Genomic DNA, 21,167 nt, shown 5'->3' on the forward strand with positions numbered 1-21,167 from the left:
CAGAATTAATGCATTTTTTTTTCTCTCAGTCAGTAAGATGAAGGGGGCCTATACTTTAAAAGTTCACATGACAGGATTCTTGAACTGCGTTTTGGTATTGGGCTTCTTCATCAAGCTGAAGATTCTAAACAAAATGAAAACATCATCAAAATACTCAAATATTCAAATACTCAAGATGCACCAGAGTCTTTACTTTAATCATTCATTTTCCACAGTTTAACACAGGAATTGGCATGTGATACTTGGTGGTACTTGACTGTTTATGTTGCACAGTACCTTTTATTTAATCAAGTAAGTACAAGATCCACGAGACAGGAGAAGAATCAGATGACTGGGACAAGGCTCATTAAACAGAAGGGTCCATCTTCTTTTCCTGGCTCAATTACATTGCAGAAGAGTCAGCTCAGGAAAGCTGACTGTGTCATACAATTCTTATACCAGGGTTTCCAACAAGCAATAACCTTCTCCATTAATAAACACTAAATGTGATCCCCAGACAACAGTAATCACAGGTTGTGAAGAATATACTGCTTAAATTGAGAAAGCAAACCTGTATCACAAAAGATGGGTGGTTAACCCTGCTACTTTTGGAGAGCTGTATTCCAAGATGTTAATATGCCAGAGTAATACACCTTTTTAGTGCAATTCTGGCAGCTTCCTCAAACCATAATTCCAACCACCAGTTCTATATCCTCAACCAAGCAAGATGCACTCATGTTGAAGAGCCCAGTCCCAAGTCAATCTCCAAGCTCTTCTTATCTTTGTCACAGATCACTCAACACAAAGAACATACCTTATCTTTGTGTTCATTAACCTGTGAGGGTGCCTATGCCTCAACTACGATGTTTATCCCACACAAGGCTAAAGCAGTGCACCCCAAAGTCTGTTAAATACTCTAGAAACTACAGCTTGAACTCTCCAGAGACCTGATCCCACATGGAGGACTCATCTGGCTGGCTTGACTTACTATCAGCCCAGTGACTAACAATCTGCTTATGTAGTTTTGCAACTACTCCAAGGCCCCTTACTCCAAGTGAGCCCTGAAAGAAGGCAACCAGACCAGTGATTTAATGTCACGTCTCTTTTTCATGATGCAGCCCCTCTCACAACATATTGGAAGAGAGGCTGTAGCAGCACAGCAGCTTGTAAAGCTGCACTTTTAAGTCCTGAGAACAATGGTTTAGCCACTTCTGCCACAATAGCTACAAAATGTCAATAAAACAGAGTAGCATCTATGATTCCCTCAGAAGCAAGAGACTGTTTTAAAAGAACAAATAGTTCAGACTGAGAACACTAAGCTAAACACTTAAGTGACCAGTTTGGAGCATAGCTTAACTGTTGACAACACCTACTCCCAATAGCATTCCATGCAGACAGCACAAAGTTAACAACAGACAGGCCTATTTCAGACTTCTGCCCAGAGCAGCAGCATAGTGTGTTACTGCTCTTAAGAAATTTAATTGACATTTGTATTTCTAGAGAAAAAAAAAAAAAAAAAAGTTACTATTTGTTCCCAGACATATCAAAGCCAAGAAAGCTTACCACAAATTCTCCATAGTCAAACTGGTGTCTCAGATTTAGATGGCTAACAAGATTTCTGGTGACCTGGTTAGCATCTGCCCAAGGAAGAGATACACAAATAGGACAGATCTGAATTTGGGAGAAAAAGAGAAGAGTTAAAAAAAAAAAAAAAGTTACTGGTAATGCAGAATGCATTAAAAACATGTTCTATAGGAATAACTAGACTATTACTCATCCACTATCAAAATACAGTAAAATTGTTTACAGAAAATATAGTTTGATGTGATCCTTTCCTCAATAGTGTAACATTCAAAAATTAAATTTCAGCTTGCCAAATTTGTTAGTGTTTCTCTAAGAAGTGAAGGATTATTACTTCTGTCTGTCACTCCCTTTGCCAATTTCCATTACTTTCTTTACTAAATTTTAAGCAATCACTGAATCCTACTTATTGTTTGGAAGGATTTTCATAGGGCTGAGATGACCAAGTAGGTGAAAAGAAAAAACAACAGTTCCTAAACAGATGAGAAGACTGGAAAACCAAACAGATTTTTCTCCTCCACTCCTGATAACCTAAGTAGCCTTAGATTACTTCCCAAGTAACTGTAGGTTTCACATGAAACAATAACTATGTTACAAATGAGATTCTGTAAAAACAGATCTGAATTACTAAGTGAAAAGGAACTAATGTCAAGCTTAGAAACTGAGTTTGTTTCAACTTGAGATAAATGAGGCAGTCATGTGAGAAATGTCTTAAAAATGACCAGAAGATGGCCAAGTGTTTGAGTTTAAACACACTGTAGTAAAATACAGTGTTTTTCTGAAGACTACAGCAACCTGTGTAGATACAGACTAGTTACTGCACACTTAAATTAATTTTCACATAATTAAAATGAAAGTAGCAAAGTATTAAAGCATTAAACATTAGTAAAAATATATTTTAAAAGGGGGGGGGGGGTGACTACTTACAACAGGAACTATCTGATAAAGATGTCTATTATTACAGTGATCCAACAAGCGCTGCCTGGTAAAATTGGCTTCCTGACACAGGGGGCATTTGAAGGTTGGATGTCCACTGTAAACAAAAATACACAGCATTAAACAGCAAAAAAAAATGTTTTGGAAATAGTGTTATGAAAAGCTTAACTCATCTGTTATAAGAACTTGGGAAAATAATGACAAATCAACAACAAAAAAATGCCATTAATAACATAACTCTGGACCTAACGGAGCTCCACTGATACTTCCAAACTGCAAATTTAAATCAAATTTATTACTTGTACATCTAAATGCATTCTTTTGAAACTTGGACTTCAGAGAATACTTTTTTTTTTTTTTTTTTTTTGCATTGCAACTGCATCCTGTTCTTACTTACTGGTAATATCTTTTAGTTCAAATCCTTCAGGAAAGTACTGAAAAATTCCGGTATATGGATGCAAATGAAGAAGAAACAAAAGGTTTTTGATTTTTTTTTTTCTGTAGCTTATTTTTTTTAGTTAGTAGAAGCTTACACTGATTGTATGGATCTGTTGTAATATTAACTATCAAAAAAAAAGCAGCCTACCTTGTATCTCCTTGAAGTATTTGATTATTAGCCATCCCTCCGTTATCAGATATTGAATCGTTCCTGCTACTTTATGTGAAATAAAAAAAAAAAGTTAGGTTATTATTGTCCTCCACTATCAAGATTTCTTAAAATTTAGTAATAGCATAGTAATATATAGTTATATATTAATTTATTATATGTAGTTATATACTTATTACTATATTTATATATTTATTACCACGTAGTATTAATAATATTTATTTATTTATTATGTATTTATTACGTATTGACTACTAGGTAGTAATAAATATATACATGGTAATATATAGTTATATATATATTTAGTAATATATATATATATCCATATCCATATACATCCATGTATAGTCCCATGAATTTCAAGGCAAAACACAAAATGGCACATATGTTAACTTCTACAACTTTTCTTTTGGATCAAAGCATGTCTCAGTATCTAGTTACCATGGTGACCCTTAGTGGACTACCATATAATTTTATAGGAAATTGGTATACCATAAAATAAGCATTTAGTCAACATGAATGGTAGTGGAGTTTACAGCCACATAACTCAAAAGGCATTTTGAACTATAACAGCATAAGACAGATAGCATTTTATAAGTTTTTTGACTTATGGCTATGTAAATAATCATTTAACTATCACGTGTTTGTCCAAGTCATTTAAAATTTTCAACTACAGCAAGAAAAATTTCCTCATGTGGTGCACAATATCAATTTCCTAAAATAAGAGTGACAAACAGGAACATTTTATAAAGTACATTTAACCATATATGCACCTCAAGTTATGCCAGAAGAAGCTGCTCAGATATACCGACCACCCTAAGAACATGAATATTTATGATCACAAATCTGGTCACAGTACATTTTTCGTACTTCTATAATGTTACAGGCAAAGGTATTCTACAGTGGCATAATCAATAATTGTATAACAGTATCCAGAAGCTACAGTTAAACATTGCTACAACTAGTTCTGGTAACAGTTTGAACTTCTGCTTTCAGTATACTGGTGGATTGAAAACCAAACACACAGAAGTTCAGTGTGCTAAAAAGAGGATGTCAATACACACAGTAAATAAAGCACAAGCTACATGCAATAAAAACTCCATGAAACTAGTATGTAAAAATGGTCTTCAAAAAACCTCCCTCCCACTGTCCCTTCTCCCCCCCCCCAAAAAAAAAAAAAAAAAGCGCATCAGCCAGAAGGTATGAGGAAGAAAGCTCTTTAGCTTTACTGTCTGAAAGCAAAGTGGTAAATGGCATTTGATTTTATGGTGTATAACATGCTGGCATTCCTTATACCTCTCATAAGAGATCTGTTCAAAACAAATTCAACCTGAAAACAAAAGCTTGCACAGTAGTGTTTTGAAACAGGATAACCACTAAAACAGACTTATGAAAAGGGAGGGGGGAATAAAAGAAGGGAACTTCCTTGGGGCTAGATATTATCAGATCTGTTGCAAAGCAAGCTGCTCAAATGCTGTCAAAGCAAGGAAAGTAAGTTGGAAATACTACATGTTTTTGTTGTTTGTTTTTTAAAGAGCCCCTAAAAGACATTCCAAGCCATCATGTAGAAAGGTTTTCTCCTGTGTGCTGAGTAAAGAAAAACATCTGGAAAAACTGTAATTTTTTGAAGTGTAATATAACAGAAAATAATTATTACTAAAAGAAAACATGTCCTGGGGAAAAAAAAAAAATTCCTTTGGGGGGAAGAAAGATGCATAGTTATACATAAAATACCCTGATTACCTGTTCCCTGTTGAATCTTGGGAAATCTGTAAGTTTGGAATAATAGAAGAAACACCATATTCATCCTGATACTTCTTACACGTTTTATAATGCTGTCTCATCCATGAAAATCTAACCTGTAAATGAAATGCCAAATTATTCATATTATACTGAATAATCCAGGGACAGAAGGAAGAGAATTCTGCCAACAGAAAGCAATGCATGCAGGGATTATTTAGACATGATATGCAGCAAGAACTCTTAACTTGTGCCTCCACTCTCAGGATGAACATTTTCCTCCCTCGCATAAGATCTTCAACTCCTTTTTTTCCTATAGAGCTTCTATCACTGTGAGACTGGAGAATGTTTCCACTCCCCAAACCCTCTACAGCCAGACAACTGAGAAAGCTCTCTCAGGAGTGCAAGATGTGAGTGAACTCCACTTGACTGAAACAAAACCATGGGAACTACACCTCTCACATCCAAGATCAATTACTGATGAGCCACTGTAGGGAGGGGCCCTGAGGATGTCAGCACCACCGCTCCTTGTCTTCTCTGGACCACTGTTACTCTATTCAGAGCGAAATCTTTTTGCATTAGGTGTGTTCTGACAATATACAAGTTTTCTACTTAAGAAGAAAGAAAAAAAAACACAACATAAATGGAGGTAGATGAACAACAGCTTATAGCTGCCTATCCACTTTAGATGCAAGTAAGACAGTAATGAATTGCCTAGATTTTGTCAGAACAAAGCTGCACTGGATATGGCCTAAATCAGAATCTCAGGTCCAGCAGCACTCTCAGAAATGCTTACAGGTTTACAAGCTGAACAAGACCACATCTCATGAGCCTGTGCCTAAATTTCATTAAAATTCTTCTGAAGATCTGCTTCATTCTTCCTCTTGATTTACCAACTTGTTACTGTTTTTTTCTCCCAGTTGTTCCATCTGGACATATCAGGTGGAACAAAGCAAAAAGCCTACCTTTACATACTGGCAGACCCAAGTCCCAGCTGAAACCCAACTAACATAAAGACTACCTGGATCGGGTGAAATCTGATGTAAATAAAATGGGTCACTAAAATCCTGGATCCGGTTATAGCAGAAGGCAGATTATTCTAGATTTCAGTGGGGTCAGGATTTCACCCAAAGTTCTGATGATAATGCCCCCATCACAAAATAAACGGACTAATGTTCTGTGGTGCAGGGAGAAACATCCACATGATTGTATGTTATGTACAGAATTAAATTACAAACAAAAAACACAACTTGATTAAGTTTTGAAGTAACCCTATGCACTTTCATTTCCCTACTGAAAGTGTCTGAGGTTTTCCATACATTTCTAACTTTCATTTTCAGTCACCTAACTTTTATTTTGCCAGTTTTATAGCTATATCCAGTTTTCTCATTGTTTTGGAGGAAAAACTGGCACCCCACTCAGAAAGTCACTGTAGACAATACAAGATCTTCTTTCAGTTTACATGTTAAGCATACCTAACAGGTAGCTAATGGTAGGCATCGCGTGCCTCATATATACAAGCCAAATAAAACTAAGTCCAAACTACTACAGGCTTTTTTTTTTTTTTTAGCTCCCAGACATGAAAAGCACACAGTACAAGTGTGTCTGTTTAAAAATAAGAACAAGGTTATTCAACTTTTTGTAAAGTTTTACTCTACCTGCTTCTCACAGCATCTACAGCCCCCAGAAGCTTTCTTCATATTGTTTTCAACATCTAGAGCCCTTTTGGGATAAGATCTTTCTTTTTTAGTCACACTCCCCCGGCAGAGAGGACAATGTGTTCCACTTTCTCTGATAGCTGTCAAGAAGCACTTCCTGCAAAATCTAAATTGAAAAGTTACCACAAACACAGATTAGCAAAGTGAAAAAAGTTAGATATTTGTCCTTCAGAAGAAATGAGTGATTATTAGCAAAAAAAGCGATACATCGCAGACTACTGAACAAAAATCTTTAGAAGATAGACATAAGAAAAATGAACAGTGCTTACAAAGAAGTATATAGAAATTAGGGGAAGCTGGCAATGAATTTCAGGTAAAGATCTTACTATTTTCTGTCTAGTGCTCCCGAGCTGTACACTGGATTGATCATTAATGAGATATTAAATGGTGCAGCAGGCACGTGACACTGGAAAATCTTATCATAGTTAATTCCTGTTTATTGTCCTTAAGTGGAGCCAAAAACACCGCCAAGCCTCGTTTCTGTAGTTTTCCCAAAGATTTCAGTTCGTTCACTTCTGCGTTTTTCCTCAGGCTTCTTCGCGAAGCCTTGTACACCAACTATCAAGGGTATCTTGCCTTTCTACTGTATGTAACCTGTATGGTTAAGTAGAGGAGTAAATTGTGATTAAACGTTCCTCTAGGAAGGCATGGATTTCCACTGGGAACGGACGAAGGGAAAGAGGGAATAGCTGACCCACGCTCCCGTCGGGAAAGCGAACGGGGGGCGGCACAAACAAAGCCCAGAAGTGCTGGGGACACCTCAGCAGGAGCCAGCCTCGCACCGAGCCCTTGTCAACCTGCCTCACCTCGGGGCGCTGCCTGAAAACCGGGCTGGAGGTGGTGGGGGGGGAGGGAAAGAAGGAGGGCAGGGAAATAAAGCGCGGCGATACCCACACATGCTGGCAGTTGGCGGTCCTCACGGGCGTTTTGAACACCTCCTGGCACACGGGACAGTAGAAATCATCCTCGTCGAAGCGCTGCGCGGCCGCCTCCCCGGCCATGGCGAGGCGCCGGGGCCTCGCAGCGCGCTGCGGGGGGGGCCAGGAGCCAGCACCCCCCGACCCCCCGCGGCGCCCCCCGCGGGGCCACCAGAAGATGGCGGGCGGGCACCTGGCGCCAGGTGGGCGGCGGCGGAACGGGGACGGGAACGGGGACAGGGACGGGCCCGACACGGCCCGGGCCCGGCTCGGGAAGCGCCGCCGCCGCCGCCGCCGCCGCCCCTCAGCGCTCGCTGCCCGCCCCCCGGCCGCGCCGCTCCCCGCCGCTGCCCGCGCTGCAGCCGCCGCCCTCGCCCTCGCCCTCGCCCCCGCCGCGCAGCCTGCGGGCGGCTCAGCCGCGGCTCCCCCGGCCGGGCTCCACGCTGCGCCCAGGCCCCGCTGCTGCCGCCGCCGCCGCCGCCACCACGGCTTCGCCCGGGGGACAGGGGCGGGACCGGGGCCTGGGGCGGGCCTGGGTTTCCATGGCGATCGCCTCCCGGCCCGGCGGGACTCTTGTGACACGGCGGGGCCGCCTCGCCTCGCCCCGCTCCGCTCCGCTCCGCTCCGCCCGGCACGGCACGGCACGGCACGGCCGCCCCTTCACCCTTCACCTCTCGCCCCGCGCTTCCCGGCCCCGGGCTTGGGGACGGTGCCCATGTCCCCAGGGAGTACGGCTCCCCCCCCGCCTGGTGCCCGGGCTGTGGTGGCGAAGGGCGGCTCGGAGCCGCTGCCCCCGGCCGCGGGGCTGTGCCCGCCGCCAGGGGGCTCCGCCGGGCCCCTCTGTGGCCGTGGGTTTGGGCCCCTGGGGTGCTGCGAGCTTCATGTTCCTGTCCTCACCCCTGTTTTGAGTACGGTGCGGCTGCAAACAGCGGTGTGGAAAAGCATAAAGCGAATGCTGGCCCCCCAAGTAGCGAGGGGAAGCGCTGCAGGTCTTGTATGGGCACCCTGAGTCTCCGGGAGATAATAAAAACCCACAGCCAACCCAGCTAAGTGCAGACATTTCATCCATGTCATAACATTCAGGAGCTTCAATTATTAACTAGGTGAACGCTTTCCAGTTATGCTGACTAGCACTAATAAATTTGGGACTTTGCGTTAGGAAACTCTTGAGGTATTGAATGTTCTGCAGCTGGTTCAGCATTGTATATTGACAAAGCTGGCTTTTGCTAATACCTCTGCCTAACGAAACTCGTAGCCTACGCAAAACAAAAACTATGCGTGTGCCCTTTGCTCCGCTGTAAGGCATTGCTGGTGGAACACACTGCCTAGTGCTGAGGTGACTGCGCCAGCAGCATCAGCTGCAGAACAAGGTTCAGAAGATGGCCTATAGAGGTGGCCCCATGCGACCTCACACAGGCTATTCAGGAAGGCACCTGACCCCTCACTGTGGCCATCTGGATGTCATCCAGCACGAGAAACACATCAGCTCTTTAGTTTTGAGCAAGAAAGACCATCAGGATAACCCAAAATTAGTTACTTTCTGTGATACTTTACTTCGTGTATGGAGTGCTTTCCATATACACATACCCATCATTATAAAAAATAAATAAATCAATCAATAAATAAAAAAGCTGTGTTATGTCTAAGAATTAATTTCTTGTGATAGGAAAAAAATAAATGGCAAGTACAATATATATAGAGAGAGAGATAGGTAGATTTACTAACACTAGCCATATTTCTATGTGTAGTTTTACTGGCATTAGTAATATTTAGGTCACAATTTCTACTTACTGAATCATACTGACAGAAACTTCTAGCAGTAAGCCAGCAGTATGACTGCACGCTTTTATTCCACAATAACAAGTTGTAAGAATATAATTATAGTGATACAACTATGCCAACAAATTACTCTGTATTGAGAAGACTTTGGACCTGCTAAGCCCATCTAGCATTGACCTCCTCTGAAACATAAACCTCCTCTTGGCAGATAAAAAGCAAACAAAATGCTGGCAATGCTTTAAAAAGAAACAGATTCATAGAGATTGTATTTGTTTGAGAATATATTAATTTGTAGATATTATATTAATTTGTAATAAAACTAAGATTCAGGTTGGGCCTGGTCTCTCTGGGCTGAAGATAAATGTTTCCTTCACCTTCATGTTCCTTTTCTCCTTGGGACTGCAGCTGTCTCTACCACAAGTAGATGTCTAGAAGAAATTGCTAGTTAGGAGCTCTCTCTAGCCCGTGATTAAATTTTTAGGGAAGAGAGAGTACAAAACACTAAGCCTTGTGGTTCACATATGCCTCCAGCTCTTCAAAACAATTTAGGCTTCAGACATCCATCGGAGCTATTTATGTTGTATCTTTTGGTCATCAGCAGTAAGAGGCGATGCCCCCCTTGTCATCTGGGCCCATGGCTTGGAGAGGAAAGAGGGAACCAGAGGAAACAGCAGTTGGTGGCAGTGACCTCTTCGGTAGTGTAAGAACAGCCAGAAGAAGACATCCGACTACACCTTGAGTGGTAAAAAGCCTGCAGAACACTTTTTATATGTCTCTGTGCACCTGTTTGGGCTGTACACAGCTGCATAACCAAATTGAGATAGGCCTTACTCATGCCATGAAGCTACATTAAACAGGAAGAGTTATAGAAGGCCCAGTTTAGGCACTACAGAGCTGCCATGTGTTATTTGCTGGGAGGGAGGTAGCACGGCCTTCAGCCTCAGCAGGTGAGGCTTCCACACAGCCGTGGGCCTCCCAGCCTTTTCAGGTTCCCTGTAGGACTTCAGGTAAGCGTGTCATCAGGCCTCAATTCCTCAATTTGTAAAAGGGGAACAGCTTTTAATCACCAAATAAGTCTGATGTGAAGGTAAATTAATTACCACAGGTAAAGAGGGTTACGTTCTCTGAAGGCAGGTGTTAAACAAAAGCAAAGATTTATTACTAAAGGAACATGATAGGTCCATTTGAACTTTGTTCAGGAGACCGCAGTATTTATTGATCAGTAGCTTTTGGCAGGGAGAGAAATTGTGCTGGTGACCTCAGAGAAGTAAACCACAGGAAGACGTGTCTGAAGGCATTCATGCTGCTGCTAACATTATTGTAAATCTCAATCCTTTAATAAAGCTGTGACCTTGGAGTAGACAACTAGTATGCCATGGAGCGATATATAGCATGGCACCAGCCTTGTAAATCTTACGTAGTTTTTGCCATTGACGTAGACAACATGTAAAAAGAAATCAGGCAGCTGAAGTTTATGAAACACATTTATTTGAAGGAAAGCATTTTAAATCAGAATTTTTAGATTAAATGAAATCAATGGTCCTGCCAACTTTTTATTCCTCAAGATAAAGCGTGTTTGTGAAATGAAATTTTGACAGTGAAAACTTATAGAATTGCTCATAAAATTTTGCAGTTTGCTGGGGGCAACTCTCACTGAAAAGGTATGTTTTAGACCACCTTTGCACAGCTGTTTTACAACTTTGTACAACTACTTTTTGTATAGTTGTTGCTTTGTGTAACTGTTATTTTCTTTGCTTTCCTGGCAATGTTGCTGCTGCAACAGTGCATCTCCTTGTCAGTATGAAAAGGGCAGCTATCTGGAGTTCTGTGGGAGCTGTCAGAGATAAGACATATAAGCAGGAGGGGAAAGAGAAAACTGTGTAGCTGCACAGTGATCAGGAGGTGCCATGTGCAAATCCTTTTCTTTTGCCAGCTGTCTATCACTACCTACAAAGAATGCTTGCAGCCTCTGACAAAATTAAAAAGAACATTCCTCCAGAGGGAACTTAATTCCTACATACAAAGAATTCTCCATACATTTTTTTGAGATATGTAGAAGCTGTAAGTCCAATAATTTATATACTAATCAATCTGACTACTTTGCTTCTAGCAGAACATATTTTTTTATATATTTTTTTTAAGTAACTACTCAAATGTTCCCACAAATTTCATGCTTTGGAGCAGCACTGTCCATCTTTCTGACTAGGAAGTTTTCACACCCAAGGACAGTTCTCAAAGGGAAAGGGAAATAAATTTCTCAACCTCATGAAATGTTGAATCTTTCTCTGCCCAGAAAGAGTCCCTTTCTGATTTCAAGAAGAACTTGCAAGGACCTAAAGCCTGCCAGGCTTTTCCTTGTTAACATATTACCGCTGAGCTACTTTAATCACTATACATGCTTCTGTGCATGAACATGAATTTTAATTTCTTACAGGTCAACTGCATCTGTGAAAGTTACTATGTTAAAGTGCACATATAAAAAGAGTGTTATTAATCTTATAGTCTTATTACCCCGTTGATATCTTGAATGGATTTCTATTTTCCAATCGTGAACATAATATTCACTCCTTGCTATTCTTTCAAGATGTCTTTCACTTACTTACCTTGCAAGTTGTGAGCCTTATCTTTCATATGCTGGAAATGGAAACATGCGTGCATGCTTACAGGGTCAGTAATGCTGTTCTTGACAGTAGGTAGTATGTCTGATACTGTTTTGCTTTTTTTTTTTGTGTGTGTGTGTGTGTGTGTTTGTGTGTTCTGATTTGTTTAGTACTATAGCATCTGAAAAACTGTTCATCTACCTCCAGCATTGCATTGCAAAAGGATAAATGTTATTTTCACTTTTTATCTACAGAACATGTTCTTCCACTGCTATTCAGTACTCCTTATGTGCTGCTTAGAGTATTGACACACACATATTCTGAGAATGACCCATCTAGCACACTTGCAAACAGAACTACTCTGACACTGTTTAGAAATAAAGAATAAAGGGATATTATATTGAAAATCAAGATACTCCTAATTAATGTTTTAATATATTTCATTTTGACTGTTTGGGTTACCAGTCAACAAAATACTGGTGTCAATGGGTTTACATTCATGTTCAAAGTTTACTGTCTAACTTTCTGCTCTGTAGGCGTAAGCAATAAAACACAGAGCAAGACAAATCATTATGCAACTTGAAATAAATGAGAATGTCAGCTACAGAAACAGATGAATTAAGTGATTCTGCAAAAGCAAACAATGCTAACACTATTTGTTAGAGTCCAATTTGGTGATGCATGTTATATTATTGTGTATATAAATAAATACTCAAGTAATACGAGCTATCATTAAAATGCTATCATACATAGTTCTGCTTCTGTTATGTGCTTTAATTATAGGTTCAAAGTATTAAAAAGGTTCTTCACCTCTGCCCTCCACTTGGACATCATTTTATTTAATGCTTTTGCCTCATTTTAAAATAAAATATTTATCTCTTCCTTTGGCATTTTGTTTACATGAGTATCAAACACAAATATAGGGAAGCATTAACTAATATCCTTTAGAAATTCTAAGAGCATGTTAATGCTTGTGATGCATTTTCTATCTTACAGCCCATGCAGCCAACAGCTGAAACTCCTTTCTTAATTCAAGTACAACTGTGTCATCTTTGGTTCTTACAGAATACAAATGGATTGTTTAAACAAGTTTCATTTCAACTGTGTAGGGCTTCATTTGAGGATCTCCAAATACTTTATAAACACAAGTAATATTCATACTTGTTTAAGAAATGAGATAATCAAGAACCTTTGCCTTGCCACACCATTAGGCAACAACAGAACAGAGGACAGAAACCATATCTTGGTATCTGTGAGTACCTGACTATGCTATCTCTGTAAGCATCTGCCACACTTTTTGACTTCATGGTGCAGTTACCTGCTCGGTACTTTTCATGACCTCTTGTTTGCAAAAGGTAAGATATACATACGGAAATGAAGCCCAGTAGCTTCAAAATATGAAGACTCACTATGTAGCCTTCATAATGGAATATATATTTTGGTTGAAGATGCCTTATAAAATTTCTGCTGAAATTACTTGGATCTGTCCCAGGTGTCAAACAATAAATTGGACAACACTCTAAATAAATGGAAGGAAGTATTCAATTTCCATCTTGGAGTTCTTACAAAAGAACAAGTCAGTGTTTAAAAAACACAAATGTAAAATAAGTGGGTCTGTTATGGCCAAATGGCATTCTCTGAGCAACGTGAATACTGCTAGGGACAATGCACTTTCAGGTCAACATCAATTATGCTAAACTCAGCTGTGTAATTTGTGCCTCCAGACATCCCAGGGATTGCTGGTCTCTACATTTTATGGTTAATGTATTTACTTCCTCTAGCTAACAAGAGATTAGACATGCAAATACTTTTGTTTTATACCAAACAACATTTGTTTGTCACCCAAACCATTTGTTTATCCATTTGTTTATCATCCATTTGTTTATCATCCCAATAATAAATTAGTAAAAAATAACCCACATGCTTGTTGAGATGAGTCTGTACACTCAGTTGGCCTCAATCCTACAAAGACAGTCACAATAAGACCTTTCAACCTTCATAAACATTCAGAATTAAGCTATTTATGTGAAGCTATCTTAACCTTAAAAAAATAATAATAATAATAAAAAAAAACTATGAAAGACTGCATACTTAAGCAGTTCTCAAATTCTCAAATTCTCAAATTATAACCCCAAAACCCAGATTAGAATACACAGCAAATGCTGCACAGGAAACTGAGTTAGGTCACTAGAGAGAAATAGCACACACGTGATTTTAAAGCAAACAAGTCACTGTAGCTAATAATACTCATTGTATTGGCTGTAAGTAAATATTTTAAATATTATGTGCATCCACGCTTGTCTGTGACAGCAGGGGAAAGGGAAAAGATAGGTGTGGTTTTCCTGCACTGTGTAAAAGGATTAAGTAATTAATATATTTTATGCTTGTCTATTTTCTCCTATCAGTAATGGTTGCTAGAATTAATCAGTTTAGCATGTTAATACAGTAAAATATCTAAATATGCACATTACCACTGCTCTCCTTTCTGATGTGCAGTGAGACAAAGATCCATTAGATCATCCTCATCTATGTCACACTGGCATAAAGAACAAGAATATCTGGAAATAAGAGGTAGGATAGTGTTTGTGGCAGCAGATACAAGATACATTTTTAGTAGTACAAGTAATAACAAATGTGTTTAGACTTCTTTGGCAAGACATCATTATACACTTCTTTTGCCATCGCTAAAATGTAGCATGGGTGTATGACATGTAGCTAGGTGTGACGTATGCTGTGCTAGCAAAAGGTCAGCTTTGCTAATGTACACTGTGCCAGCATGTTAGGATGTTGATCCAAAAAAGCATTCTGAACATTCATGACATTAGGAAAGAATGGGTGAAAATACTGAATGCTACAACTATAGACATTTGATAAATGCATCATTTAATTGCTGTGATACACTCGGAGCATGTGTGACCAAACTACCAATTCTCAGGAGCCCACATTAAGCATCAACACTTCCTCGCAGAGGATTTCTACATTATTTTCTGTACAAAATACGGTTTTGTTTCTTGGTGGAGGCACAGTTTTCAGGTTACTGAAATTGCAAAATCTGTGCAGATAAAACCTCAAGATTTTCTGAGTATCAAAAGAGCAGTAACTGAAGAGCAGATATGTTTTCTTAGCTAGCAACCTAAATAAAGTGTCATTTAAGAATTCAAATAACAAAAAAATATAAGGACTTTAAATTCTGTAAATCAGAAAAACAGTTTAATGATGATGTCAAAATTGCTCCTAATATTTAATAGACAAAACTAAAGCCCTTTGAACTTCAAGACCTCAATCAGTCTAGGATTGTTACATGTCTGACCTGCTCTAACAGGTCCTACCCTGAAAGAGAATGAATGGGACAGAAAATCTGAACTTTCGACATAAATGTGTGTATATAAATATATATAAATATGTTTTATAAAAATGTATGCTGTAAATATGTAAATAAGAAAAGCTGTCAGTCTTCTTTAGGGAATTCCACCAATCTCTCACTATTTTGCTTACTAACAGTGGTTATACCTGAAAGCTACTTCTGAGGAATGGATTATTAGAAGTGAACCAACTGCATTGACGTTATTAATGTCTTATTCATTCTGGAAATAACTAACATTTTCAAGGACTTTTTGAAAGCAAACCTATTTCTCCCCAAGAAAAATAACAAAAAGCTACTTCACTTGCCAAAACACGGTTGTTTCTACAAAACAGGTCACACGGAGCTAAGTTCTATGAAGAAAAACGTAACAACTGCAAACAAAATGTATTGTTTTGTGATCATATGCTAGAAATATCATCCATTTTATATACCATTTAAGTATTATGATTTTAAAATACTAGTAGTTCATCTTGAATTCTACAAAACAAAAATAGGTTCTAATAAAAATTAAATAAAAAATTAGAGAATTCTTCTGCCAGTTTGACTTTACTAAATTGGGATAATAAACTCAAAAGCACTTTTGCAATGTCATCATCTTGTTACAGCATCTCCAAGCTCCTGTACAGGTCCATATTTTTCTATACATTGTTCACAAGTTCTCCAATGAGCTCTAATTTTACTCAGACATACCAAAGAAATGAGAAGCAGCAGCTTGTTAAGTTTTATACCATGCACTCTTCATGTATTGCTCTGAATGTTTTTTTGGTTCAAAGCATTATTGTGGCTGTACCTAGGGAAGAATATTCATTTCCTTCTACTACTGCAATTCCTCAAGCATTATGCTATTGGTTCAGTTTTATTCAAATATATTTTATGATAATAGCATTCAGTTTAAGAGGCTAAAGGGAGTTAGACAGAAATAATTTTTAGTTTGTGGTGATTTTATTTGTTCCTTACATTGGCCCTTAATATTTTGGAATTAAATCTGGGAGGCAGTAGGGATACCTTTCTAGTTTGTTGAGAGCTCCCGTTTCACATCTTCTGTTTTTAATGGTGAAAATCTAGACCAACTCCATTAAAACCAAAAGTTTTCCAAAGCAAAGGCCCAGTTCTGACCTCAGTGAAGCTTTTCATTGCTGCTGCTACAAGCTCTCCTGTTTCCTTTAACTCAGAACTTCTATATAACAAATCTTTGAAACACAGTCATGAGGTATTTCCCATGAAGAGAAACAATATGAAATTATACATACTCACCTTGCTGAGATAATAAATACTAAGTATAATATTGTTATTCTATATTCATAACCTTTAAACATTAATGAATGGCCTTGCTGAATCTCAATGAAGAAATTTCAAATAACCCTGACCCACATGCTTGTGCCATCTCCTCACTACAGATGATCATTCTGACTCCAGATGCAGCAGAATGAAACATGCTCTTGCCTCAGTCACTTAATTGCAGTTTCCATTCTCCACGCGGAAACTGCAAATGAAATTAGGTTTATACCAAAACAGCAGTCCCTGCGCTGATATGTCTGAGACAACACATGAGCATTTGCCAAGGGTAGTCTGCCAAATATCAGAAACAATACACAGAGATACCTTGATGCTATTAAATGCACTCTCCATTTCAACATACCTTAGTGGCCTCACTGTTGGTTTTACCCAAGAAATACAGTCAACACTTTCTGCAGCCATAATAAAGATTATGAACCACTGCAAATATCCATACTCAGGTCACTTGTTATACTCTACCAGTGACCGGTGAAAAGCAGTGCTCAAACTCTACCAAGTACAGAGAAGCTCAGCTAAGCGATACAGGGCTCAGCACTATCCTAACCCCCCTGTTACATTTGTGTGCTTCTGCCAAACCTGATTTTTAAAGCATTGAAAGCAAAGTCAGTATTTAACTACTGTTGAAAGGTATTGGAGTTCATGCATTTCATTGTTAGTTTTAAACAAATCTTTCCCTGTTACAAAATCCATGGTAAAGAACCAACAGTGTTAATAACAAAACAAACAAACAAACCCCCCATTTTTGCTGCTTTCCTTATGCTCTCTGTTATTCCCCACAACCCTAGAAATAGTCTTCCTGAAGTTCTCATGTTTACTTGCTGGTTTACGTTTTGCATTATTTTCACACTGCTGCTGACAGACAAGAAAGATTGAAGGGTATTGTTTCGCAGTTAGCAAGACAAAGGAAATGATAAAAGCCAGACATGAATCCAGTCAGAGAAAAAAAAAAAGTAAGAGGAAGTAAGATGTAAGCTGCACAATCTCCTCCCACAAAAGAGCCCAGGCATAAAAAATAAGAGTGTGAATTAAATCTCAGTTAACTGTTTTTCCTATTGATATATGCCCTGTCCTTCACCACAAAGTCATCTTTACATTTCTGGTCTGCACCTCATTTTGATGAACGTGTTATTTCCCAGTTCAAAGAGCAGCATTTTCAACTTTGTTTGCATGAGTAAATGAAGTTTCACAGGCCTTAAGAGAAAAGGCTCAGTGTAGGTAGCTTTACAGAAAGGTAGGAATAAAAATAATAAATTAAAAAATAATCACAACATTCTATATCATTATTCCCAATTTTAGCAGATTCCCAATTTTAGCAGATTCAGGATTTTTACAATTGGGCAATTGGAGTATTAAAAAAAGCCATTTGCCCTTTCTCCAGCCAAGCTAATGGAGTCAAGAAGATTCATTTCCTGTAAGTTTAGGCTTGAGCTTAATATTTGCAGTGGCATTGGCAGTATGCTTTAGAGCACTTTTAGATAAGGATCTTGGTAAGTCTAGCAAAAATCACAACATTTATTCTTCCGTCATCATGCTGGTGGAGATTCTCTGTTTAGACTTGCTTTAAAAGGAGTCATAATAATGTTTGGTTCTTGTGCATGGGTAAATCTCTGGAATTATTTAGTAATTAGTTCAAGGTTGCAAACCAGTGTTTGATATTGGGAGCAATTTTGGTATATCTTCTTCATTTTCTTGGCACTATCAGGAGCTGGAAATTTTTCAGAAGGATATTAAACATGGCAGTAAGGGCATGTCCATGCATTATTCTTTAAACTTATAGAAATAAAGGAGTGACAGAATCTATATAGAAAGAAACAAAACCAAATGTGATAGTCACCCCAAAACACGCTTAAAATCATTGAGTATATATAAAAACAAATCAAAAATTTTCACCACATAATGACAATCCCAGTGTAACATTACAGGATATTTGTTCTTCTTATGAAATGCTGTTAAGAAAACTCCAGGTATTGTTCCTGCAGCGGCTGTGGAACTGGTTACTGCAGCTGCTTTTAGAAAGCTTTTTGTAAGTTATGGACATGACAGATGAGCTTTGGCAAGTCCTCCTGTAGAGATTTAAGACATTACTGCTTTTTCACTATCTGAGCACCATTGGAGAGCCTCAGTGCTAATGGGACAGGAGACAATTCTTGCAGTAATTGTCAAGGTGATTTGTATCAAGTCAAGATAGGCATCAGAGGGGTCTCAGGGACTGTCGCAGCCTGGGGCTGCATGGAAGGACAAAGGCAAGCATGCACATTGACTGCCAGCTGCCCTGGCTTTGGCAGAGCTGGAAGATGCTATTATGTCAGACTGCAACCAGCAGCGAGCACATTGTTCAACCTGGATGAGTGTGGGATCAATGAGCAGATGAGCAGGGTGGTGGCAGAAGTCCTTATACCTCTGCGATAATTCTTCACGTGTGCTCCAGTAAGATGTTGGCATTGCACAGAACCAGGTTAAAAAGTAAAAAGCAGGAACATCTCCTGTTTAGGTAGTTCTGCTTGAAGATTTAAATGCAATAGCTTTCAGAAGGCAGACACCTAAAGCCATAAATCACTGTGCCCATTTGCCACGTACACAAACTAGCCAGTACCAGTGGTCATGTTGAGTCAATTTAAGATGCCGCCACTCTCACCTGCCTGTGCTGCCCCTGTGCTGAAGATCACCCACCTTCTGTCACCTCTCCCCATCTTCCAAAGCAGCAAAAGGTTTCAAGTGCTTCTCTCTCTGATACTCCTACTCAGTTTGGTGTTTTAGTGCAAGTCCACCTGCTTTCGCAGTTAAAGCTAAAATGCTGATCTTTGCACTAGAGCTGCACAGTCACAAGTCTGCCTTCCTCCTGCCAGCCCTGCTGTGTAGACAGCCACTCCAGCAGAGAAGTGAAGCTGGAAGCTGAGGCAAAACCTAGAGCCACTATAAAACAGCTTTCCAAAGCTTGTCTGCCAGTGAAGTCTACAACAGCATTTCTAACATGTCTAACAGCCTGTGATCCATTTCCAGGAGGATTCCAGATGTGAGCTCTTCTTTGGAAGCCTTCTTCAAATAGCTCCATGGAGCCCTGTCAAATACCAAGTCAGACAGAAGGTGGTATTTTGCAGTTACCTCACAGGAGTATAAATGATTACACAAAGTGCAAAGAGAGTACAGCCAGGACCCAACATGCTCTCTGTCCAAGGATAAACTGAATTGTTATACATGGTTTGCCCATGGGCAGGTTTTAACTTGGATTAGTCCTGTACTTTAGACGGGGTTGAAAAGGTTTCCTTGTTTTCCGCCAAATGAAATAGTCTTCTCTAAATACCCTGTACAAGGTTCACTCATGCTGTCTGATGGCTTTCCCCTTTTAATGTCACAAAACAAAATCAGATTACCCTTGTCAATTTGTTCATCCTCCCCTTAAAACATGAAAAAAAAAAAAAGTAATGTAAAGGATACAAGGAAAGATGAAGAACACTTACATCCATGTACTATACACACAGTCTTTTATTATTAGTCAGTGATTTATTCTATTGACTGTAAAAACAATTAGAATGAATTTCAGCACCACCAACGAAAAATTTTCCACCTTTAACCCAGTGTATCTCTCTAATGTATTTGCTCATTGCATACCTAGAGGTAAATAAATAAATAATTAAATAAATAATAATAATACAAAAAAACAGTTCATGAAGAAAAATTAAAACTGAGCCTCTCAGGATATTTCCCCTGAACTATAAAGCCCCACTTTTTCCCCTTCTGTATGGCCTCCAAATAACTGACTCAAGGCTCTAGTTAGAGGCTTCATGGACACTTCTCAAATCCAACAAAAGCTAATACACTAGTTCTTGAAGATACTGAGGGTGTTGTAAATAGCTGCATTTCTAGGCACACAGATGTGTGCATGTCTCTGCCCAGAAGCACATAATTTTCCAGGAACTGTGGCTGGAATAAATAGTAAAAGCAAGTCTTCCCAGATGAATAGTGGAAAAGGTGCTGTTTTTTAAGCTGCATTTCTATATAGAAGGAACTCTGCAAAGTTGCCTGTAATTTCTGGCACAAACAAGTGGCCCTGGAAAACAAGAAAGGGCACAGGAACACAGTAGGATGCTTGTTACAATTTTTGGAAATTATTCCTAAACACTGGCTTAAGCCTAACTTCTGACTGTTATTATCACCAGAAGGATGTCTGTGCCAGAGGCCACGACTGTAAAGGGAGTCAGTAGCAGATGATTCTGCTGACAAGAGCCTGGCTCCATCCCCTTTGCAGCCTCCCTTCAGATATTTATAGACACTGATGAGATCCCCAACCCAACATTTCTCCAGTCTGGACAGTCTCTGCTCTCAGCCTGTCCTCATGGGAGAGGTGCTCCAGTGCCTTCCTCATCTTCATGGCTCCTCACTGGACTCACCCCAGTGGCTCCATGTCTCTCTTGTACTGGGGAGCCCAGAACTGGACCTCCACACACTCCAGGTGTGGCCTCACCAATGCTGAATGGAGGGAAGACCTTAAGCAAATAACACTTACCTGGATGAATCTAGACTTATTTCTTGGCATTTAACAGGAAAAATGTATGGGTGCACCTTCTCTCTGCAGTCAGCAGAGAAGCAAACACAACTTGCTCAATGTAATTCAATGTTAAATCCAGAGCTGCTTACCTCTGCTCTGTCCTC

The 21,167-nt window shown here is 39.4% G+C and overlaps 2 protein-coding genes across 2 annotated transcripts in view; both read right to left on the minus strand.

The window, feature by feature from the left end:
• Positions 1 to 8,226, minus strand: part of MEP1B (meprin A subunit beta) — a 45,852-nt gene extending 37,626 nt beyond the window's left edge. The window contains exons 1-7 of the mRNA XM_082755386.1: positions 7,456 to 8,226; positions 6,502 to 6,667; positions 4,847 to 4,962; positions 3,083 to 3,151; positions 2,488 to 2,593; positions 1,543 to 1,650; positions 68 to 124 (exon numbers count right to left, since the gene is read on the minus strand). Coding sequence (XP_082611512.1) covers positions 68 to 124; positions 1,543 to 1,650; positions 2,488 to 2,593; positions 3,083 to 3,151; positions 4,847 to 4,962; positions 6,502 to 6,667; positions 7,456 to 7,562 — 729 coding nt within the window. The 5' untranslated portion in view covers positions 7,563 to 8,226. The remainder of the gene's footprint in view (positions 1 to 67; positions 125 to 1,542; positions 1,651 to 2,487; positions 2,594 to 3,082; positions 3,152 to 4,846; positions 4,963 to 6,501; positions 6,668 to 7,455) is intronic.
• A 3,459-nt stretch (positions 8,227 to 11,685) lies between these two features.
• On the minus strand, positions 11,686 to 18,488 carry RNF125 (ring finger protein 125; the record flags this gene model as incomplete). Its single annotated transcript, XM_082755387.1, is given in 8 exon segments — positions 11,686 to 11,714; positions 11,861 to 11,891; positions 13,228 to 13,374; positions 14,329 to 14,345; positions 14,348 to 14,415; positions 15,817 to 15,932; positions 18,161 to 18,244; positions 18,248 to 18,488. Coding segments are annotated over 8 exon segments (618 nt in total). The 5' UTR covers positions 18,374 to 18,488.
• Between the last annotated feature and the right edge of the window lie 2,679 nt (positions 18,489 to 21,167).

Source organism: Aythya marila (genome assembly GCF_965140915.1).
Source record: "Aythya marila genome assembly, chromosome: 2".
Classification (NCBI taxonomy): domain Eukaryota; kingdom Metazoa; phylum Chordata; class Aves; order Anseriformes; family Anatidae; genus Aythya; species Aythya marila.